The 21,947-nt window shown below is 35.7% G+C and overlaps 1 protein-coding gene and 1 long non-coding RNA gene across 2 annotated transcripts in view; one reads left to right on the plus strand and one right to left on the minus strand.

The window, feature by feature from the left end:
- The first annotated feature begins 1,212 nt into the window (after positions 1–1,212).
- Positions 1,213–14,265, plus strand: LOC134534174 (uncharacterized). The gene is made up of 2 exons (XR_010075449.1): positions 1,213–6,586; positions 6,687–14,265. It is a non-coding gene; the product is annotated as an uncharacterized LOC134534174 (long non-coding RNA).
- Positions 14,266–14,938: 673 nt separating this feature from the next.
- The window catches only part of LOC134534171 (phosphatidylinositide phosphatase SAC2), a 34,342-nt gene continuing 27,333 nt past the window's right edge, over positions 14,939–21,947 (minus strand). The window contains exons 15-16 of the mRNA XM_063372308.1: positions 21,826–21,938; positions 14,939–20,131 (exon numbers count right to left, since the gene is read on the minus strand). Coding sequence (XP_063228378.1) covers positions 19,076–20,131; positions 21,826–21,938 — 1,169 coding nt within the window. The 3' untranslated portion in view covers positions 14,939–19,075. The remainder of the gene's footprint in view (positions 20,132–21,825; positions 21,939–21,947) is intronic.

Raw genomic sequence — 21,947 nt, forward strand, 5'->3', positions numbered from 1 at the left:
ATTAAGGTAGTTAGAAAGGCTTTAAGGGCGTACGTCCCGTTCCAGGTCATGATTTTAGATTTATATTAATCACTGATCAGCTTTTAGACATTTTCAATCGTTTAACTTTCACGAAATGAAAAATATATATAGTTGCATACTTTTTGCATAATTAGCTGCCAAAGTTACATTTTTAACCTTTTTGGGTTGTACAAATAAGAAGAATTTAATTTATTGCAGAACTGAAACTTTTTAGGATTAACTGCTATGCCACTGGCTACTTCAAGAAATGGTTTGCATTTCTTTCAGAAAATATTAATTAATTTTACCTGACATTTCAAAATTCTCAAAATTTGTATGATCTTGACAGCCAAGTAACATGAAATGAGTTTTTGTGATAGAAATGCAAACCATTTCTTGAAGTAGCCAGTGGCATTGCAGTTAATCCTAAAAAGTTTCAGTTCTGCAATAAATTAAATTTTCGTTATTTGTACAACCCAAAAAGGTTAAAAATGTAACTTTGGCAGCTAATTATGCAAAAAGTATGCAACTATATATATTTTTCATTTCGTGAAAGTTAAACGATTGAAAATGTCTAAAAGTTGATCAGTGATTTATATAAATCTAAAATCATGACCTGGAAAGGGTCATACACCCTTAAGCAACAGTGCAGTAACTCCCTGGATTCAAATGGGCTCCTTAACAGATTGGTTAGCAGCATGATGCAAGTAACCAGTCTCTTCATGGAGAACAGGATTACAGCTGTCACGCCTGAAGATGTGTCATCAACCTCAAGTCTCGTTAAAAGCGTGAAATAACAAAAACTCTTAATCAAACATATCCTGCACTATCAAGACAGCTGATAAAAAAACCGACAATCAAGAAAATCCAGACTAAAAAGTAATTTAAATCCAAACAAAAAATGACAGTTGTGTTAAGAAACACAGCATTTAACCGTTGTTAATGCACCCACGACCTTCAGATGTGCTGAATGGAGAATATTATTTTAGTACCAACCGGGAAATTCTAATCTTGGTACCCCTATAAAAATGAATTTAGATCCAAAACAGCATATGATTGTCAAAAGATTAATAATACAATATACTTTGGTTTTTACTTTCAAACAGCAAATAATTTTGCAAGTGAAAATACAGTAATGTTCCGCTCAAGTTTTGGCTCTGACCGATTTACGTAAATTTTTTTGATTTCCAAATTGAAAACTGATTCCAATTTCCCCCCCCCCCCCAAAAAAAAAAAAATGCAGAATTATGGTATTTATTAAGTTCAAGATATAAAACACCTCAACTGGCACCAAGGATCAAATTCTGGGATACCCAGCAACACTGATGCGAAGGGCTGGCCATTGTTTTGATCAGGGGCGGACTTATGCTTTTCTTCGCCCGAAGCAGAAATTAAAAATTGTGATAAGTGCCTCCACCAACAGCAATTAAAAGAGCCATGCATAATTAGGTATATTTCGAAGATAGACTACATATTGTAGCCGTTACCATACTGCGACTTCCGGAAAATTTTTACATAGTTTTTCGTTTCATGGTCTATAGACCCCAAAACCATCGCCAACTGAAAACTTTATATGCATGTGTATCACATTTTTATGGACACGATAACTCCCGTAATTTTGCACAAAACACTTTAAAACTGATACATGAAATTAACGTTCGAGTTCATTAATGGGCAAAACCTGACAAAAGGGGTAGAAATGGGGACGGTTTTTTTAAAAACATAAAAATCACTCTTACTCCCATAATACAAAGAATATCGCTTCCGTTTGAACGTATTATCTTGTAGAAGTAATAGCAAACTCAGTAATTCAGGTCAAATTTAGTCTATTATAGTGACATGAAAATGTAAGTTCTTAAATATAAATGTTTTAATAATCTGCAGAGAAACATTTTCGGATGATTGTAGCACACCCCAGAAAATAAAACATCATTTAATTTTTACTAAAGTAGCTTTTTATTTTAACTGTAACACTGACTTTAAGGTGAACGATTAAGCACTGACATAATGTATTAATATTCTTACTTTATTAAGAGGCACTTCATTGTACAACCTCTCTACTTAACTGTGACTTACATAACTTTTCAATTTCACAGGAAAAGTGTGAGATTAAATAAAACAAAAATATTTATTTGTATTTTAACCAGCGTTATATTCTGAAACATACACATACATTTAGATCTAGCCATATTCTTCAAACGACTACAAAAATATTGGTGCATATCATGTTGTTTGATGCTGAAGCAAGTAATTGACAGTAGTTCAACAGGAATCAATGTTCAAAATTCTGGTCACTATGCCTACATTTCAAATTCGTGATTACTCTGTGCAGCAAAACAGTGGTCATCAAGTTTAAAACACACTACTCATTTTGTTCCTACTCTAAAGAGTGTGTTTTTTTCCTCCATAAATTTCAAAGGAAACCATGATTCACAAAATATTCTACAAATACTATGCTCCATAATAGAAATAAACAATGTCAGTCCTGAGTCAGGTGGTTCACCTGGCCCATTTCACTTTGGAAAAGGTTGTGATTAACTCTGATGGAAGATAAAATTTAGCAAGACTTATTTTGTAGGAATATGCACGACAAAATACCAATTATAGCCTGATTATGCCTCATGTCACAAGAATTTTTTTTCCAAGTTGTCTATATTTAATGCTGGTTTGCGCACGTTTTACTGAAGTATGTCTTTCGTTCAAAAAACTTGATGCGTGTCTCATGTTTTTTTAATAACATTAACATACGTGTATTTAAGACTTAATTTAATGAAATCATCACAATAATTGAACTAAGAACCATTTTTTAAATACAATTAAATAAAAACCAAAATGTAAAATGTTCAGTTTTCATTTCTCAAGCAAATCATAACTTAAATTTCTGTGTGTAAATATGCTGGAGTTCAAAAAGACTGATATTCCCTGAGATTTATAGTAAGACAATCAATTTTATTTTAAAAAAAATTATAATGAAAACTCACTCATAAAAACAAATATAGTATAATGGTTATTCAGGACCTCCTCACACACATCGTCCTGGCTACGGCCCCTGCGTTGAGGAGGGGGGGGGGGGGCGCCTAGTGACAGAGGTACAGTGTGTGGCAACCGCTCTACTGTTTGTCAAGATCCATTACCGTCACGGCGACACGTGGCAACGACCTTGGTGAAATTTTAGGAGGGAAAAGGGGGGGGGGGGGGGGGTACCGGGGACTGGCGAAGGGCAGCGATGGTGTTGTCAGATGCCAGACCATCAGCCTCCGCCAACAACACCTGGACCTGTTTGTAGCCCCGTGTTCCCAACCGTGTTTCCTGACAAGTGAAGACAAGACAAAGCACGTTTTGACATTACAAGTCACGGATGTTAGCAAAGGTAAATCCGCCGTGGTCTACCGTAAGAACTGGAGGCTGTTTGGAAATCCAAAATCAAGATGGACGAATGGACAGAGATTCAAACCCCGGGTCCTCCCAAACGCAAGTACAACTTTCAAATGTTGTGCCCCCTCGCTAGGTGCCTTCGCAAGTGGAGAACCACACACACGAGCACTGAGCACTGTCTCGCAGTATCCTGGTGATCCCGCCTTTTAAAGGAACAATTGTTTTCACTCTACTGAAAAAAATTAAGAAAATTAAACAAAATAGACTTGCTCAGTGCTAAAGCCAGGATTTCGTGAAGGCGGGGTCCAGTATAACCATTATATATCTTTTTTATGATCAAATTTTCTTTATAGTTGCATTAAAATAAATATGTATTGCCACACTAAAATCTAAAGGAAAAGAAGACTTTTAGAACTCAAACAATACACATAGAAATTTAAGTAATGAAATTGCGTGATAACAAAAACTGATATAATGGTTTTTATTTAATTGTCTTTCATACATGGTGCTTGAGTCATTTATTTGGTGATTTCGCTAAAACAAGTCAAAAGTATATATGCAAAGCAGCATTGAATATCAACTACTTGGAAACACAATTCCTGTTGCTTCTATGTGCGAGGCATATCGGGCTATATATGTTATTGCAGCCCACTAAGGATTATGTGATTTCTTCCAAAATAATCCCAATAAACTTATGTAGCTAAGTTGCTTTAATTTTCTCATTCTGTACTTGCTTCTGTTTCTTTTAAATAGCAGGAGGGAGGGGGGGGGGGGGGAACCGCTGACTACGACTCTGCTGTCTTTACAAACCCTCTCGAAGACACCAATGCTTAACCTTTTCAGAGTTAGTCGACAAAAGTACGTGCTGTTATCGTTGATAAGCACTTTGCAAATACCTACTTACAGTGATTCTTCTCAAAGAAAACCGTTTCCAAGCATAGTGCGACGCAGTTCAAACATAAACGGGCACTCTAATATCATTATCATCACAAACATTTGATAATATTGTGGTCAAGAGGCATAAAAATACACAACTCGTCCAGTAACTACAGATATGGCCATGGGCGTTTGTGATAAAAAATTGATTTCCTATCTAAGCAGGAAAAAAAGTGTCTTGGAAACATGACGATGTTAAAAGAAAAACTAAAGATGTAGACTCTGCTGATGCTGTGAGCAGCGTGCAAGGAACTAGTAAGTTTCTAGGTTTAACGCACTGCTAAGGACGTGCATGCGTATGAAAATACGAGTATGTACGTTGTTTCAGCTTTCATGTTTTGTATATGATCACTCATGATGATAACTTTTTTTTTAAAGTGCCATGGGAACAGAATTACTTTTTTACTGAAGACCTCAAAAGTGCAGGCGATGATAATTCCGGCCTAGGAGGAAATGTCGTCACAGGTTTAGCATTTCGGTATTTACATGCGACACATTCTATACTCCTGTTGTTTGGCTAGCCCTGAGAATTTTAGTTCGGTTTTAAAAAGGGGAAAATTTTTAGTTTTTCCCTAAAATGAATACTTTTCAAATATTTATCACACTCTGCATTATTATAAAGAATTCTGTTTAAAATTTTGTGTCCTAGTTTCTTATTATAAGTTTATTTGCAACCGAAAACATATGAATTTACTCATTACTCAGATCTTTTTATCAGGACTGACACTGTTATCAGAGAATAATTAAATGCAAAAACAAAAAAATTAACCTTATAAAATAATCTTGGTGCACATATCAAAAAGTCAACAGAACTGTGTGAACCTTCCGGACAAAAATGTTGATAAGAAAAGTACAGCCTGTAATCTGTATACAAAACTGATACCAATTACAATTTTATTAGTTGACATAGTTCTTAAATGAAAAAAAAAAATCAAAACTTGAACTAAGTAAGAGTTAATTTAATTTTCAAAGTAATTATAAATTATAATAATTATTATGAATAATCTCTAAGCAAAAAAAAACAAACTGTAAAATGCTTCTCTATTATTTGTATAATATACAAAGTAAAATGTATAGCACTTATGTAAGAACAATCCCATTCACTATAGAATACAAAAAAAAGTTATTCCTTTTACTGCCAATCACAACATGCAACAACTTGACATAAACACAACTAACATCTTAAGTCATAGAATGATTCAGTTAGCATCGGAAAAACCACAAAGTGTGAGGCATACATTTCAGTCACATTAGAAGTTTTGGCAACAGTCACCGTAAATAAAAATAACACAGGCCAACAAGAAAAAATTTTGTTTTGGTGCCCAGGATTTTCGAACTGATTTTAGCTATATTTGGGGTGCTGAATCTAAATATGAAATTAGTTTTTTTCCCCCTATCAACTCTACTTTTTGAGAAAGTTAGAAAAAATAAGTAAAACCGCCTGCTTGACTCAAGCCACTTCGTCACTGGGATAGCCCAGGATGGGAATCCCATCCTTCATTTGAATGCTTCAAACTAGATTTGAGGTCAGTTTGTGAGTTTTAGCCATCCAGGATAGATAGAAGATGATAAAAAATGAGTTCCAGTAGAGAAGAAGTTGTGTAAATCATCCTGATGTGTTTTGCTACATATGTGGAGAATACACATTAAAAGATAACACCTTACCTTGTAAACAGAGCTTCTCATGATACTATGGTGTTAAGCTCGGTGATCAGGATAAATCCTGGGCACCAAATAATATCCTTGTTTCTTATGCCTCTGCAATAGCAGATATAAAACACACCACTGGTTCAGGGCACTAAATTCACGAAGTCAGCTCCATATACCCCGGCATGAAAAATATTGTTGGTTTAAAAAAAAAGTCAAAACTCTCCCCTCTGTTACATGAAGGTTACACTGGCTCAAGAAAACATGTTCACAAGATTACATGAGAATAGAAACTAACAAGGTAAACTTAACTCCATAAATAATTTGTTAAATTATGTATTCTACTTATCATAGTGCAAAAGTATGTTTTTTGTAAATAGTATATTACTGTCACCTGCCTCCTGTTTTTTTTGCAGCCACTGCACTGCTACAGATCACGCGCTTGCAATATATCTTCTCTATATGTTGTAATTTAAGAACACAAATTTACAGAGAATTAGATAATAGCCTAAAAGGCATGTCATTTGTTACTACTTCCACAGCATGTTCAGCTACATGTTAACAGAACTTGAATGGAATATACGTTCCGACCAAATGCAACCAAACCCACAGATACAGATATGCTCAGGTGAAGTAATTTGGAAACATACCATTTAACCAGTCTTTCAATCATACTCAGCATTTAAATGAAACCAAATGTTTCTTGTAAGATGTAGATCTGTTGGCAGGTCAAAGAATCATCGTTCAACTACGATGCGACCACGATTCACAAGCCTAGAGGTAATATTCGCCGACTGCTCCCGACAGCTACGTCGTCACGTGTCACTGGCCTGCAGCAGCGGAGGCAGCATGTCGAGGTTCGCTCAGGAAGATATCCCCGACCTGAGACCTCGCCACGTGCACCAACAAACCTACTAAATACCAGTTTGGCGGAACTTGACTATTTCGCAAAACAGGTTTTTAATGACCTAATATTGTTACGAGCGCCCTGGGAAGTAAGGCCGTGATGCGTGTGGGCCTGAGTGGGTCTTCCAGCGTTCATTCTGGCCCGGTGACCCCGCATGGCCACAGACGTCACCCGCGCATACCTTCTGGCAATAAGGGTGGCCTGGCTTCGCCACCGGCCCCCCCCCCCCCCCCCTGCCTTGCCAATGCTCCTTCCTCCAACCCTTAGGGGCCTGGGAATTCCACGGGCTTTCGGAGGCCACTGCGTGGATTGACGTGACTCCGCCCCTGTTCTGGATGCTTCGAGCATCGGGTCGGCCCGGGATGACGCGACACATCACCGCGGGAGTTCCGAAAGCAAAATGAAGTGAAGTACGAGTACAGCGAAGAGGGCGAGATGGACAACCCCCCGCCCCTCCTCCCTCGCGATCGGTACAGGACGCGGAGCGACCGGACCGTGGGTGTGTGACAGAGTGGCGCGTGACTGTGCGTGCGGACTGGTGAGAGGTAAGGGGCGTACCACCGTTGAGTCTTATCTTCCGTGAGGAGTGCGAACTGCGGACTAGACAGATACTTGGTGATTTGTGAACAGGCATTAAGTGTGGTGATTTAATTAGTGATGTAAATATTAGTGGCAAATAAAACTATATAAAATTAATTGGGCTTTCCTTACAAACTCATTTTTCCCCTCAACATTTTTTTTGTAACAATATTTATGCATGTTCAAATTGTTGGCCAAGTTAACGTGTGTATTAACACATTCTTTATATTTTTCTTCATGTTTTAGTTTTTTTTTTTTCAGTACTTATGTAAGGTATTTTGTTTCTAGAACATTAGATAAACTTTCTGATAAAAATTTTATTGAGAGAACATACGGCAGGTGTTCCTAAAAGTGTGGGAAATCTGGAGTATAAGGTTTCTCACTAGATTATTTCTACAGATAATTCTAATTCACTATGAATTTTCGGAAAGTCCATTACTAAGAAATCGTGGGCAATCTTTATATATTGAAAACTGTGTAGCGATTGGCTGAGAGAACATTGTAAGTGTTAACAGTGGCACGATTGGCTGTAAGATAAGGTTGATGTGAGCATTCCAATTCTCAAGGAGAAGGAAAGCAGACATAAGCTGTTAACAGGAAGAATGTGTCGCACGGTAGCTCACCGAATTTGTCATGCTGATGCAGCGAAGGACAATTTAACGCCTGTTGAATCGGGTAAGGCCACAGTCAACATCTTCCCATCAATAAGTAAAGACAAGATTTTATGGTCTTATTATCAGGCCAATTTCGTTTTTAAAATTGGAGACTTTCGGTGTTCTCGTTTTTTATTTTTTATGAAATATGTTTATTAAATTACATACCAAATTACTGAACAAATTTGATACTTAAATGTTCCACGATACCAATTTCTTCAAAACAGTGGCCTTTTTACCGACACATGACACACTTTTTCAATATAACAATTTGTAATAAACAAGTCTAATTTTTGGGAACAAATAAACTAAATCTGCTAACTATTTCTGCATTTGAAATATGTTCTAAGATTGTAATGTAAAAACAAGTATGTAATTAATAACATATGCAAGTTTAAAAATAAAAACATTTTCCAATTTTTTTAAATTAAATGATTATACAAATGTCATGCTAAATAAATTATTTCATTCCATTTATTATTTTAAAGATTAGGTATTTGTCGTCAAGAGTTAAGTTTTGACCAAAAATGCTGATTTCTTTCGTTGTTTTAGTTGCATTTTGGTGCTTTGTGGTGTATGAACTGGAATTTTGGTGTTATATGGTGTATCGAAATGCTTTTCGATGTTTTTTTTCCCTCCATTGTATCATGATTCACCACATATTCATGTACCTATCAGACTAGAGGCATCTGTCTTTGGCTCAGCGGGACTTTGGAGTTTCCCGTGCAGCAATCACCCCTCCAGGAACCCAACGCCCCGGTCGTGATGAAACTAGGGACTCCATTACTTAACTTAATTTTTCTTCAGTCTTCATAATTACTTATACTGTTTTTGGTGTTGACGGACGGAAAATGTTTTGAAACTCATTTTCACAATGTTTTTGTGGAGGAATTTCCAGCACTTTGTATGGATGTGGGATTGTTTTAATAGTAGTAGTAGTAATAGTAGTAGTAGTAGTAATTTTATAGACACACTTCATAACTTGTTTTCTTCAGTCAACAACTCATCCTAAATTTGTGTGCAAAAAAATAAAACTGAATTTGAAAATTCTTATCTCCTGTTACAATGACAGTATTAAAGGGAAATTGTAATTTAATTACATTGGGTTGTCTTCTAGCTGAGCAGATCTGACTTTTTACGTGGCTTTATATAAACTCTACCTCAATATTAGTACAGAACCATCAACCTGAAATATTTCGAGTGAATTTCTGAACAACCCCTGCATATACTATGCACACAATCAAGGAATAGTAATTGCAGTTGAAATCTTTAGCTGATACCATTGTGCTCCAGTGCCTGGTTAAAATTTACAGGTTGAACAACTGATACAACAGATTAACAGAGAACTGTCAACATGCTCAATCTTTTAGGAACTGACTCTTATCAGCTACAGATAGTATCTGTTGCCAATATCTGATAAAGCTGGTACTTTTAGTGGCTGTTACTTACTACGCTCTAGTCTCGCAAAATATCTGGCAATGAACAAGATTTAAATGAGTCACAGAAAACTGTAGCTCTGATCATAATGACTAACCTTCGATAAGTTTAACAAAAAAACATGTATAATATTTCTGCTCATGGTATGACAAAAGCGAGTGATAATAAACATAAAATTATTTGCATCAATGCCAGTTGACACACAAAAAATTACAAAACAAAACTATTATGGAAACAATTAGAAAAAAAAACATGCACTCACGTAACAAAATATTACAGATGATTTTGATTTGTATTGAATTTGAATGAAAAAAAAGTACTATTTACTAGCGCTTAAACCTTTTCCTGGATACCATAAAAAAACAAATAACAAAACATGCACGTAGATTTGAGCAGATGCTTGAATTTAGTGACGTTATTACACAACTGACAAAAAGCAAAACCTGTGCACCTTGAATAATGCACGTAGTGTCTTCATCACAAAGATAAAATAAAAGGAGATGAGATTCTTAAGGTTAAAGTGTAATCAGAACAAATTGAGTATCAACTCTGGGCTCATAAAATGAGTCTTGATGGAGATTAGTATAGTCACTCAGAGATTCACCACACCTTGTGAAGACAGAAGTACTTTCAAGACAAAATGATTAAAGAAGTGGTCATAATTTTATAAATTGCATCCAGTTGTCAAAAGCAAAAAATACGTGATGACATAATATGAAGGAAATTATGTCTAGGAGAATGGTCGTTTTGATATACGTGAAAATGTATGCCAGACACATGTTTACATGTACACAAATTCGCAGGTCTTATACTATTCAAAAAGTGTTCAGCCATAATTCGTTGTTCATAAATTATTTCTTTTAACTGTCTGCTTGCTATAAAACTGTAAGCTAGCCACAGCCGCCGATATACTGAAGTACATTGTTAGTTACCCATAAACTACAACTGCAACATTTAGCTTCACACTACTCTGGGAATGCTGTGCAAACAGATTACGTAGATATCCAAGTACACAAACACGAATTGCTAAATACGTAACAGTAGATAATCATTATTCATGAACAGTATTTGCGGGAACACACAGACAACTCTCTGTGCCGGAGAACAACAGCTGACCTAGTGTCCTGATACGAGCAACTAATTTCTGAGAACCTCTGACAACATTAAAAGAAAACTCATCTTTCCAACCAATGCCAAACAAATAAAACTAAAAATTTCATCCTCTCCATAAAAACAGTTGCATAATATTTTCTCAATTTTTTTACACTGCATATTAGTCAAATGGAATACACAAAAAAAAAAAAACTTTGCATTTTCATATTCTATGACATATGTGTACCCTTCCTCGGTTTAGCAAGGCAACCAATCAGCAATCAGCCGGTTTTCACTAACAAAGAAAAAAGTTTTTTTTTTCTTTGAAAGCTACTCAAGCTAAATAAAGTCCCACATATTGTGACTTTGGCAATGATGTACAGGATCTTGGGTACAAAAGTACCTATTTTAAACTAGTTCATGTGCAGTAACCATTTTGGAAAGATGAGAACACTAACAAGACCCAGGAAGACTATGTATACTGTTTCCATTTGTATTCCCTTACATTTATTCTTTGGTCCATTTACAAAACAAGTCTTACTCTTACACAGTAGCAAAAAAAAACTAAAACTAAAAAGAAATCTAAAATATTTATACAAGAGGTAACTACAAAACCTGAATAAATAATCTTACTTATAGTGTTACACACTGACATACTAAATCATTTTAGAACATATGCTTTGATAGTATCTGCTATCATACAGATAAATATTAACTGATCATGGTAGCAAACATGCCTTTACATTCACATATCTACATTTAGATGTCTCAGTGTGCTAACACAACAGCCATTGCAAACAGCACCTATATTGTACTACATGTATTTTCCATTAATTTTTTTTATAAAGCATTACGTGCTCAGCTACCAAGTATAAATAACTAGTACTACAATCAAGAAACACAAAAACTGAACATTCACAGCCGCTAACATTTCATTGCAGAGCAGATCCGAGGAGATATTGGATCAATACTGCCTTAGGATTCAATGCGTTTGGCCTGTACACTGTCTCTACACTACATGGCCAAATTTATAATCCATTTACTTACTCTCACATGTTCAAAACAGCCAACACACTTTCTTGTAATGTTTTAACAGCTACCGTGTTGGCCACATCTGGTCAAAGTTGTTCAAGTGAATTCATTTAGTTGACAATGTAAACCTACACCTGCAAAGGCTGGAGTTTGAATTTTTTTTTTTTGTTAATGTGATGAACATTCAATGCAAAAAGGTTATGCCTATTTTTTTTTACTCACTGCTGTGTATACAAAAACTGTATCTTAAATCTGAGTCTTACAACACTCAAACAATACAATTAACCCTTCACAATCTGAATTTATATTTTAATGCACAACTTCTAGCCCGGGCCATGCAAAAATCCCATCTAGACATCAATGTTTGGGGGACAAGTTTTCAGAAAAGCATAATTTATAAGAATGTCATCAGTACATTTTACACATCAAATATTATAAACTGTAATTCCCATATAACATCAGTGCCTTAAAATAAAAATAAAATTTTTTTTGAATTGGTATTGAATTACATTATAGAAAGTGGGCAGAAAAGAAAAAAGAAAATTCAGAATAGTAAATAAAATTAATATTTCACGTTCGTTAAACAGGCTGTCTCGAATCTTAAATATAGTTTTAATTTAGATAGTTTATATAATTTCAATGGATTGTTTCAATCATCAAACATTGTATAATATTTGAAAAATTTTAAGAAAAATGTTTGAGAAAGCATTTATAGTAGAAATCAAACCAACAGATAAAAGAAGAAGAAAATTTATGAAATTCTATTCTTTTATAACACAGTAAAAGTTGCACATGCAATTAAAAAAACCTGCAACATAAATTATTTAAATTGATCAAAATCAATTCTGAAAATATTTCCATTAAGATGTTTTCAAAAACTGTGAGTAATACATATCTAGCAAAGATTAATTACACTGTTGGCCAAAAAAAAATTAATCAAAAGGTAAAAAAAAATTCTGATAGTTGGCAAACCATATATTAAAATAGGTTAATCAAGAAAAACCATAAATTTTGGCAGCTATAACCAAAAGATTATAAAACAGACTCAACCAAGGCACAATGGACACGCTCATTTGTCTTCATAATGAAAATAAATTGGAATGAAATAGAATATAAACATTGGTTCACCCAAGCCATAATACTGCCTCCTTGTTTAATTTTTACAAGCATATTTCCCATAAGTGATCTTTCAGTACACAAACTTGAAAAGACAATTGCAAAATAACATGTAAATGCATTGAAATATCAAAACAAATGTTGGGCAAGTTCACTATATTCATTGCAAGATAATGAACTCACTGAAACATGGCTTTCAGATCCATCAATGATTCAGTTAGTTTACATTTATATCCAGCAACGGAGACTACACAGCATGGCTACTATCACTAGGGACAAGATTTTATGGTGAATTGTGATAAAACTAACAAAAGTACCAACGGAAAGCATGTCAATGTGTATTTAGTACATATGTATTTTGCACTAAAACAAATCAATCAAATAGCTAAGGAAAAAATTAACTTAATTTTTTTACATCTTGCACTTATTGTTAACTTATATATTACTGACTGGTACATTTTCCAAAATTGCCTAAATATTTTTAAGGATTCGAGAGAATCTGCCTGGAAATGCTTTTTTACAAATTATTTTACTGTAATAAAAAGAAACATTTTCACAGTGAAAATTATACTATTTTAATTAAATAATTATTAAGAAACATTTAAATGTCTTACTTGTTGAATAATACAGTATCTTTATGAATAAAAATAATTCATAAAATTAAAAACCAACAACATCCAAATCTCCCATTTCAAAAACAAAAAAAAATTATCTTAAAATAATACCATAAAATCTTGTCTCTACATGTTGCAAGACATTGTGTCTTTTCATAATTTAACAACAATAATTATCATCTTATACACAGTCACCTACAAACTTCTACTTGTTATTGTACAAATCTCATAAAAGTGCATGGTCTGGAGTTTCCTTAAGTTGCTACAAAGTTATAAACATAACCACAATTTACACATTTGTTCGGGTAACCAGGTCAAAGAGCATGACAAGCTAATTAACAACTTCCCCAACATATTAACTTTAAAACTTTAATTGTTTCTTTATATTATTGCTACCCCACTTAACACAACATGAAGGGCTAATAGCTTTAACAGTCTACTGCTATTACAAATAATTAAAATAATATACATAATAAATTATTCAAAGCACCAAATTTAACCTTGGAAACAGGCATTACTTGTCTAGTATCGTGGACACAGATGCTAGTTTTTCACAGACTGTACGTACTTCTCGACAGAAAACAAATTTATGTACAATATCAATGTTAAAATGCTCCTCCCTGGAGATTTTTTTCCCCTCCAACTGTGCAAGTGAAGTTGGGTGAATAACGTTATTAATGCATAGCAAACCTAATCGCTCTAGGAGGTACCCTCACAGAGAAACAAAAGCCTCTCAAGTCAAGGTCTGTTATCAATGCACAAGAAACCTGGCACTGTTAAAATTTTCACTTCTGTTCCCTCCCCCGCTCTCCACCCCTAAGCATCGATATAATAACACGAAGCATCTCGCAACTTATCTTTGTTGCAGTCCCAAAAATAACCACAATAAAAATGCACTCGTGAATTCCACATGCAAGTGCACAAAAGTGCATGTTCAAATGCACGCAAGTAGCCAACATATGTGACCACACAAATACCTTTATTAAGGAACAACCTTCTACAAGGCATTTTTATATACCTATATATGTATAGTTCATTTGTTTATTTAACACAGCATTATCATGAAGTTAGCTGAACTTGTGTGAAATCATAGGAACACTGTTAACGAGTAGGTTAAAATTTATGATTAAATCTTTATCACCTATTACAGGGAACACCTTATGCTTGTGACAGGAATGTTTTTACAATACCGTATATACTCGTGTATAGCGCGCCCTTTTTTCCCCTCAAGTAAAGGAAAAAAATAAGGATGCGCGCTATACACGGGAAAAAAAATTTTTGGGGGGGGGGGGGGGGGAGGAGTGGAAGTCGTTAACTGCCGGGTGACGGGTGACGTTTCTGGCCAGCCCCCACACATACGCACAAGCAACAAGGCCTCTGTTTCACACACACACACACACACACACACGCACACGCGCGCGCGCGCAAGCTCGCACATCATGGTCTCTTGTTTATTTTTAGACCTCCCCCCTTTACAGAAAGCCAGCTCAGAAGCTAGTAAAAAGAGAGAGAGAGAAAGAGAGAATGTTGTCACCAGTTCCCCCCCCCCCCCCCCCCCCGGCAACTTCTTCGCTTCCTCCATTCCTCACCGGTGAGTCATCAAGTTCTCCGCGCCAGCTTAGCAACGTAGCGCGGCACGCCTCCCTCCCTTCCTTCCTTCCACGTACCAGTTGTGACGATATAGCGCTTCATTATCTTCCGTTTAGACAGCAGAGTTTATGTATTTTCCTGACGCATCACCACACATCAATTTAAATAATCAGGTACCACAAAATGTTAGTAAAATTTATTTATGGGGGAAAAAAAAATTTCAATTTTTTTTTCTTTGGAATTAGTTGCAAAAATCGTGGTGCGCGCTATACACGAGGGCGCGCTATACACGAGTAAATACGGTAATAGGAGAAATACACACACTAGGTACAATATGTAGGGAGACAGCAGCTTAGAAATAACTGCCTGTGTAACAGAAATGATTGGTGAATTCTGCTACTTAAGAATTTGCAATACAGTGTAATCTCACCAACGCCAATACAAGAACTGACAAATGGCACAAGATATTCTCATACTGAGCACTTGTAATAGCTGACCAATGATGACCCAAGACTAAAGTTAGATCCTCACATCTAGTGGTGGTGTTTGACTTTTCGGGGCCCTAATAATTTTGAGAAGGGCCTTTACGGGGGGCCTAGGGTGGTTGTGAAACAGCCCCCCATAGAAAAATGGGGTTTAGGGGCCTTCACCCCAGAAAATTTGAACAAAAATCAACACTTCAAAACAATGTTTCTAAGCCAAAATGGATTTAAATTTTACATTGTGGTTTTTCTAAACTACAGTAGAACACTGTTATAACCTGTTTCAAGGGGGCATAAGTAAAATAACATTATACGCTATAAAAATATCAATTTAGCACTTCTCAGTGTTTCAAATATTTACCAATGGACTAAACAAGGTATGTAAACCAATTTAATGTTATAACCATTGATGTGTACACTCGATGTTTGAATTTGCTTAACCAATCCAGTCTTGCTTTCAGCTTCTATTTTATTCGTCTTTAAAGACACACTGCCACATTTCTCTAAATTGTCTCCTTCGCCACATGAAAATGTGTTAATTTTGGAATTCCTACCTATGAATGAAATAAATTAAACTCTTTATCAGGAATATAAATAAATTTTTTTTTGGCATCGCGGAATAGTTGGTAAAATAAAATATTGTAGGACTAAGTACGTACATCTGAAAACCCACTAGAATGGCAAGGAACAGAGGGCTTTTTTTTTTTTCAAGACAAGTGTGACAACAGTCACATAACTGCGAACGTTATGTACGTACCTTCAATATATTGAATACACAGCATAAGCCAGCTCTAACTTGTAGCACTGTGTGTTCTGGCACACTTACATTTTGTTTTTGCATTTAATACTATTTGAACAATCTACGTTCATGGTATAACAGTGATTGTAAACAAAAACTTACATAAATATTTCAGAATATTGAACATTTTTCGAGTACTCGCAGATCCCTGGACGCCACCCAAGTTTACCCTTCTCAAGCGGTGCCCTTTTCATTCAACTCCCTGTCATTCGAGAGTGAAAGCACATAAGAGTTTCTCCACGAGTTCCCTCCCTGACTCCAACAATCTCTGCAGTTTTGCTTTGTGCACAACACTTCCTTTGTGCTAATTTCTGCACGCCGAAAGTCTGTTAAAAAAAAAACACGAAAGCTCATTTAAAATTTTCTACGCTATAAACTTACAATGAATTCTAAATGAAAATTAACAGGTACATTTCAAAACTATTAATTGTACCTTCAGATGTACATACATCTCATAACATCCCCTACATGCTAAGTGAGATTTCACTGTATTATCAAAATAATTATTTTACAGAAACATTCCTGAAGATAATTAAATACAGTTTTGTTTATAGCAGACATAAACATAAAACTTTTTCATTCTTTTAAGAAGAAAAATAAATAAACAAACAAGTTACTTATCTTACAAAAATAGAAACCTTCAAATAAATCAAAAAATCTGTATGAATCAACAAACTGATGGTTCAGATAAAACTGTAAACTGTAAACACCGAAGAACTTTACGAAACTACAGTTTGATCACCTACAGTACAACTCACATCCTTTTTAAAAAAAACTACATCGTTTTAAAGCATTGCAGTTTAAAGCAGTTTTAAAGCATGGCAGTTTAACATTTCCAAAACGTACATAACAGTAATACAACAGAGTTAAAAATGGTAAGACTTAGTACGAAGAAGGTAAAAGTAGCAGAAAAGATCAACAAACGTGGCAAAAACTATGCTTACCCGTAGCAAGTTTTGAGGAATACATTAAAAGAATTTTCACTCGGCTTTAATTACTTGATAATAATCTGTTGCAATCAATACATGTATTATTTTTTGTGCCTGTAACAAGAGATTTTTATTTAAATACTATCAGTGCAACTGGTGCACATGGTGCATATTAAAGGTGTGATGCACCAGCAAACAGAAAATTCGGCGAGTTCATCTAGAGAAAAGTTGAACTTTAGATACTTTAGTAGAGTATCCAGTTTATTCAGACTCATCCCATGTTATTTTGTTGATAACAAGTCCACATAACAACCAGAACCCAAGTTACCAATCAAAAACTGAATGACACTCGCAGAAATCCCAAATATTTAAACACCTAGGCAAAAAAAAAACTATTATTGTGCTTACGATTTGAATCTTTCCAAACTTAAATTATTTTTAAGGCATTAGGGAGACAGTTACGGAAACAGTCCTAAACTATGGTTTTGAAACAATATTTGATATGTAACAGATTAACAAATAATTGCAGCTACATTAAGCTACGTTATTATCCAAGCTACCATATTTAATTAATTAGCTAATGTAGGAGGTAGTAAAAAAGTGAAACATTTTGGCTTTTACTAATCAAGTCACATTAATGGCAGAGAATGAGGAAGGACTGAGAAAACTTACAGAATAATTATTAGAATAACATCACAATGGTAGGATTGGAAGAAAACATTTGAGTAATTTAAAAAAGTAGGAAATTATAGCTTTGAAAGATGCAAAGAATTTAAGTACTTACAGACTATCATAGACAGGAACTACTACAGAATAAACAGAAATTATAATGAGGGTGAAAGTTCCTGGGTGTGGCAGAAATCTATAAAAAGTAAAAGGCTATTAACAAAAATTAAAAATTAGACAGCAAAAAACTCTAATCCAGTTGACTGTTTTATATGGCTCCGAAAGAGGACTTTGTCAAAGCAATCAGAAAAAAAATTAGTCTTTAAAATAAAATCACAAAATCAATTGACAACCCAACATGGAAAAAAAGGGACTTGAAGAATAATAAATAAAAGAGTTAAAGAGTCCTCCACACAGAACCAGATATTGTAGCAGTGATAAGTAGAAGACTAAGATGGGCTGTACATGTCCTAAGAAGATACAAAAAACAGACTCAAATAAGTGCTGCAGAAAAGTTCAGGGGTGTACAAACACCTCCAGAGGCCACCTAGAGCGCTCGGGGTGTACCAAGTTCTGAGATGGAAGCGTTTTGATGTGGTCTTGACGAGGCCAAAAACCTTCACAGGTTTGAGTGACCGCCTAGTTTGCAGAGTGACTGTAGATGGATGAAACTCAAAACATGGCAAAGTATGGTACAAATTAAGTGTTGTAATGGAAAATTATTCACACATACAAATAAAAATAAAACCCTATGAAGTCTACCTTCAGTTAAAGTGTTGACCATTGCAAAATTATAACATGCCTTTATCCTATACAATCAGAAAACGTAATATAAAGCTAAGGCAGCACTATTATGTTTTTTAAGTAGTATTTAACAATAGTGATCAATCACAAATTTTAAATTTTACTTCTCTGTGTCATCTTACATACTAAGTATTATCACTACTACAATCATTATATCAGTAATTATATACAGCACAAATTTGGCATGAGCTCTGGTTTCCTGCCTACTACTTTTTAATAAATACTTTACATATGCCACGTGTTTGTGACCATACAATATACTGTATATCACCTAACAAAATTCACTTAACCTGTAAATATGTGTGATAAGTACGTTAAATACTTATCTCACTTAAATAACTCATGCATCCACTTTTTCCAGGAAACGAAGGCTTAAATAAGTACAAAATCATATGTAAGCATGCGGCCACAGCGAGTTCACAGAGCAATAAGACGGCTCCGACAACTCTTCCATTTCTGTTGCAACTTCCGGTGTTCTTCGACACTCTGCTCCAGAACGTGCCTGCTCACAGCCCCGCCAGATGACTTCAGTTTCCGCGGATCTAAATTCGCACCCAAGTGCTGCATGCCTTTAGCCAACTTGGAAAAAGGCGACAATACCAAGTCTCTGGTGACCGCAACAGGGCTGGTGATTGCATTCGTAAAGCCCGTGCGTATCGAGCGAATGGCATTTTCACTTTGTGAGGATGTGATGTTCAGGCTGAGGTCTTTCACCGAAGAGGATCTTTGACTATTCAGGAAATTTTGAGCCGCATCTCTCGGGATCGAGCCGCCCGGTTTGTTCTCGCCAGTCGTGTTTTTCGCGTCTTTTTGCGCCTGGAGCGCAGCTTGCTGCTGATCCACTTCCCCGGACGAGTGGGACAGCTTGCGCGTGAGATGGAGGGTGTTGGGCGGGGTTAACTTCGTGGCCGAAGCCAGATCTTGCCCCGCAGACTTCACGTTCGGGCTCACTTCGTCGGCAATCTTAGCGGCCGAGTTCGAACTCTGTTCCTGACCGGCCGGGCCCCGGCGGAAAGCTGCGCTCTCCACCGTTATTTCCGGCGTCGTGACCGAACTCTTCCGCGGGCTCGTCGACATCGAGGAGGCCTGCGACACCGAGAGGGCGCTCCTGCCGGTCTGGGGCAGCGCGAGGTTCAGGTCCGAGCGCGAGCGCGACAAACCTTGATCGTGGACGGAGACGTTCTGCACGACGCGGGACAGCGACACGTTGGCGATGAACGGCACGCTGGGACGGACCTGGCGATCCTTCTCGAGCGCCGAGAACACGCTGGGATCGCCCACCTTCTTGCTCATGACGATGCCGACGTTGGGAACGAACAGGTGTATGGAGTCTGTGCCGCTCTCCGGGGCGAAGGACGACTGCTCCGTGACGTACAGGGACACGTTATCATCCTCTTCGCCGCTCGAGTGCTTACTGCTGTTGCAGCTCACCTGATCTGCCGCTGGGCCTACGGCGAACTGCGTGCGGTCACTCTGGAAGCAGGAACAAAATGTTATTGATAACTTAAGACTAGGGACCAGATTATACGGTGAATTGCAATAAAACATATAACACCAAAACTGAATTTAATTCATCACAAAGCACCGAAATGTGGTTAAAATAATGAAACTACTAAGCATTTTCAATCAAAACTCAACTCTAACAACACATACCTAATCTTTTAAATATTATATTAAATAAAATAAATTATTCAGCATTATGATTTATTAAATTGTACCACAATTTAATAAAAAAATTGGAAAAAATTAACTTTTTTTTTAATCTTGCATCTGTTATTATTTACTTATTTTTACAGCATGAACTTAGAACATTTTTTATGCAGAAATACATAACAGATTAATTTTATTTATTCCAAAAAGATAAATATGTATATTACAAATCATTATATTGAAAAAGTGCATCAGGTTCAATCAAAATGACTGTTTTGGAGAAATTAGTAGCATGGAACATTAAGGCTATATCTGTTAAGTAATGTGCTATGTTTTTTAATAAACTGATTTCATAAAAAAAAATCTATAACTCTTGTTTTAGAAATTAAAATTGGCCTGAAAATAAAACCATAAAAACTTGTGTCTACTACTACTTATGAGTATGACCAGTGGTATCACCAGAATATGGAAAAAAAAACCAATGCACATTGTTCAAGTACGGGTGCATACATGCATATGGTACACACATACACAAATATATAAGTTCGCAGAATATTTTCTTCCCATATAAAATTATGTATTTTAAAGTTGAGATTCATTATTCGTTAGGATATTACAGCTTATTTATTTAACAGAAATACGATTGTCGCCGCTATGTAGTGCTTATAAAAAATGTAGTCAATCCTAGTTGGTATCATTTTTGTTTGGTTATGTTGATGCCCATATAGAGTGTGTGCTCATAGTTCAATATCAATATTGATGGCTTGCCAATTGCATGCAACGCGCGTGCCCTGTCTTGTGCTGAGTAAACTACATTTCATAGCCCACACTTTTTCATGGTTAGTGTGTACTATGACAATAGTGATGGGTACACTACATTAGTAACGGTTAATGTTTGGGTCATGGTTTTCATCTATATATTTCAATTTGAAGGAAATATTCTTTTTTGTATGACTAATTAATTAAATTGTTTGGTGTGCTTTTGTACACTCTGCTTTTTAATATAAAATACTTTCCATACAACATGTTTTTTTTTATAAAAAACTTAACCTCAACAAAAGTGCTTTTCGTGCATAAAAATTACACCTCTACTTTTCAAATTTTATTTGGCATAAAATGTGTTGACGATTATGCGATAAAACATAGCACATATACACTAGAGTTACATTTTAAGCTTTATTTTTCTTCTGTAAACCAATTCTATAATATGTTATCAGTTATCACTCATAAGACATTAAAATATATTGTGTGTGTATACAGTATGCTAATGGAGCAGTAGACTTAAGAAGCTTGCTTTCCTGATTCTAAATTTTCAATTAAATTATAAGACAGATTAATTGGCATATGCAAATTCTAAAAATCGTTACAGGAACAACTACAGTGGTTTTTTAATATCTCAAACAGGTTCATCAGATACTCCCTCAAGTTCGAACACAATCACACAGACAAAACTAAATATACATGTTCAGACCAGGAGGAGAAAGAAACAACACACATGTAGTGAATGATAACAGTACCTCGTTAGTGGCAATGGAGTAAGCATCTTGCCTGGTTTTTCTTGTGTTGAAACTGTGACTCAGTTTGTTTAGTTTGTTGAATTGTTGTGTCACATTGGTGAGAGCTTTGCTGCCTGCAAAGT

This window comes from Bacillus rossius, chromosome 7 (genome assembly GCF_032445375.1).
Source record: "Bacillus rossius redtenbacheri isolate Brsri chromosome 7, Brsri_v3, whole genome shotgun sequence".
Taxonomy (NCBI): Eukaryota; Metazoa; Arthropoda; class Insecta; order Phasmatodea; family Bacillidae; genus Bacillus; species Bacillus rossius.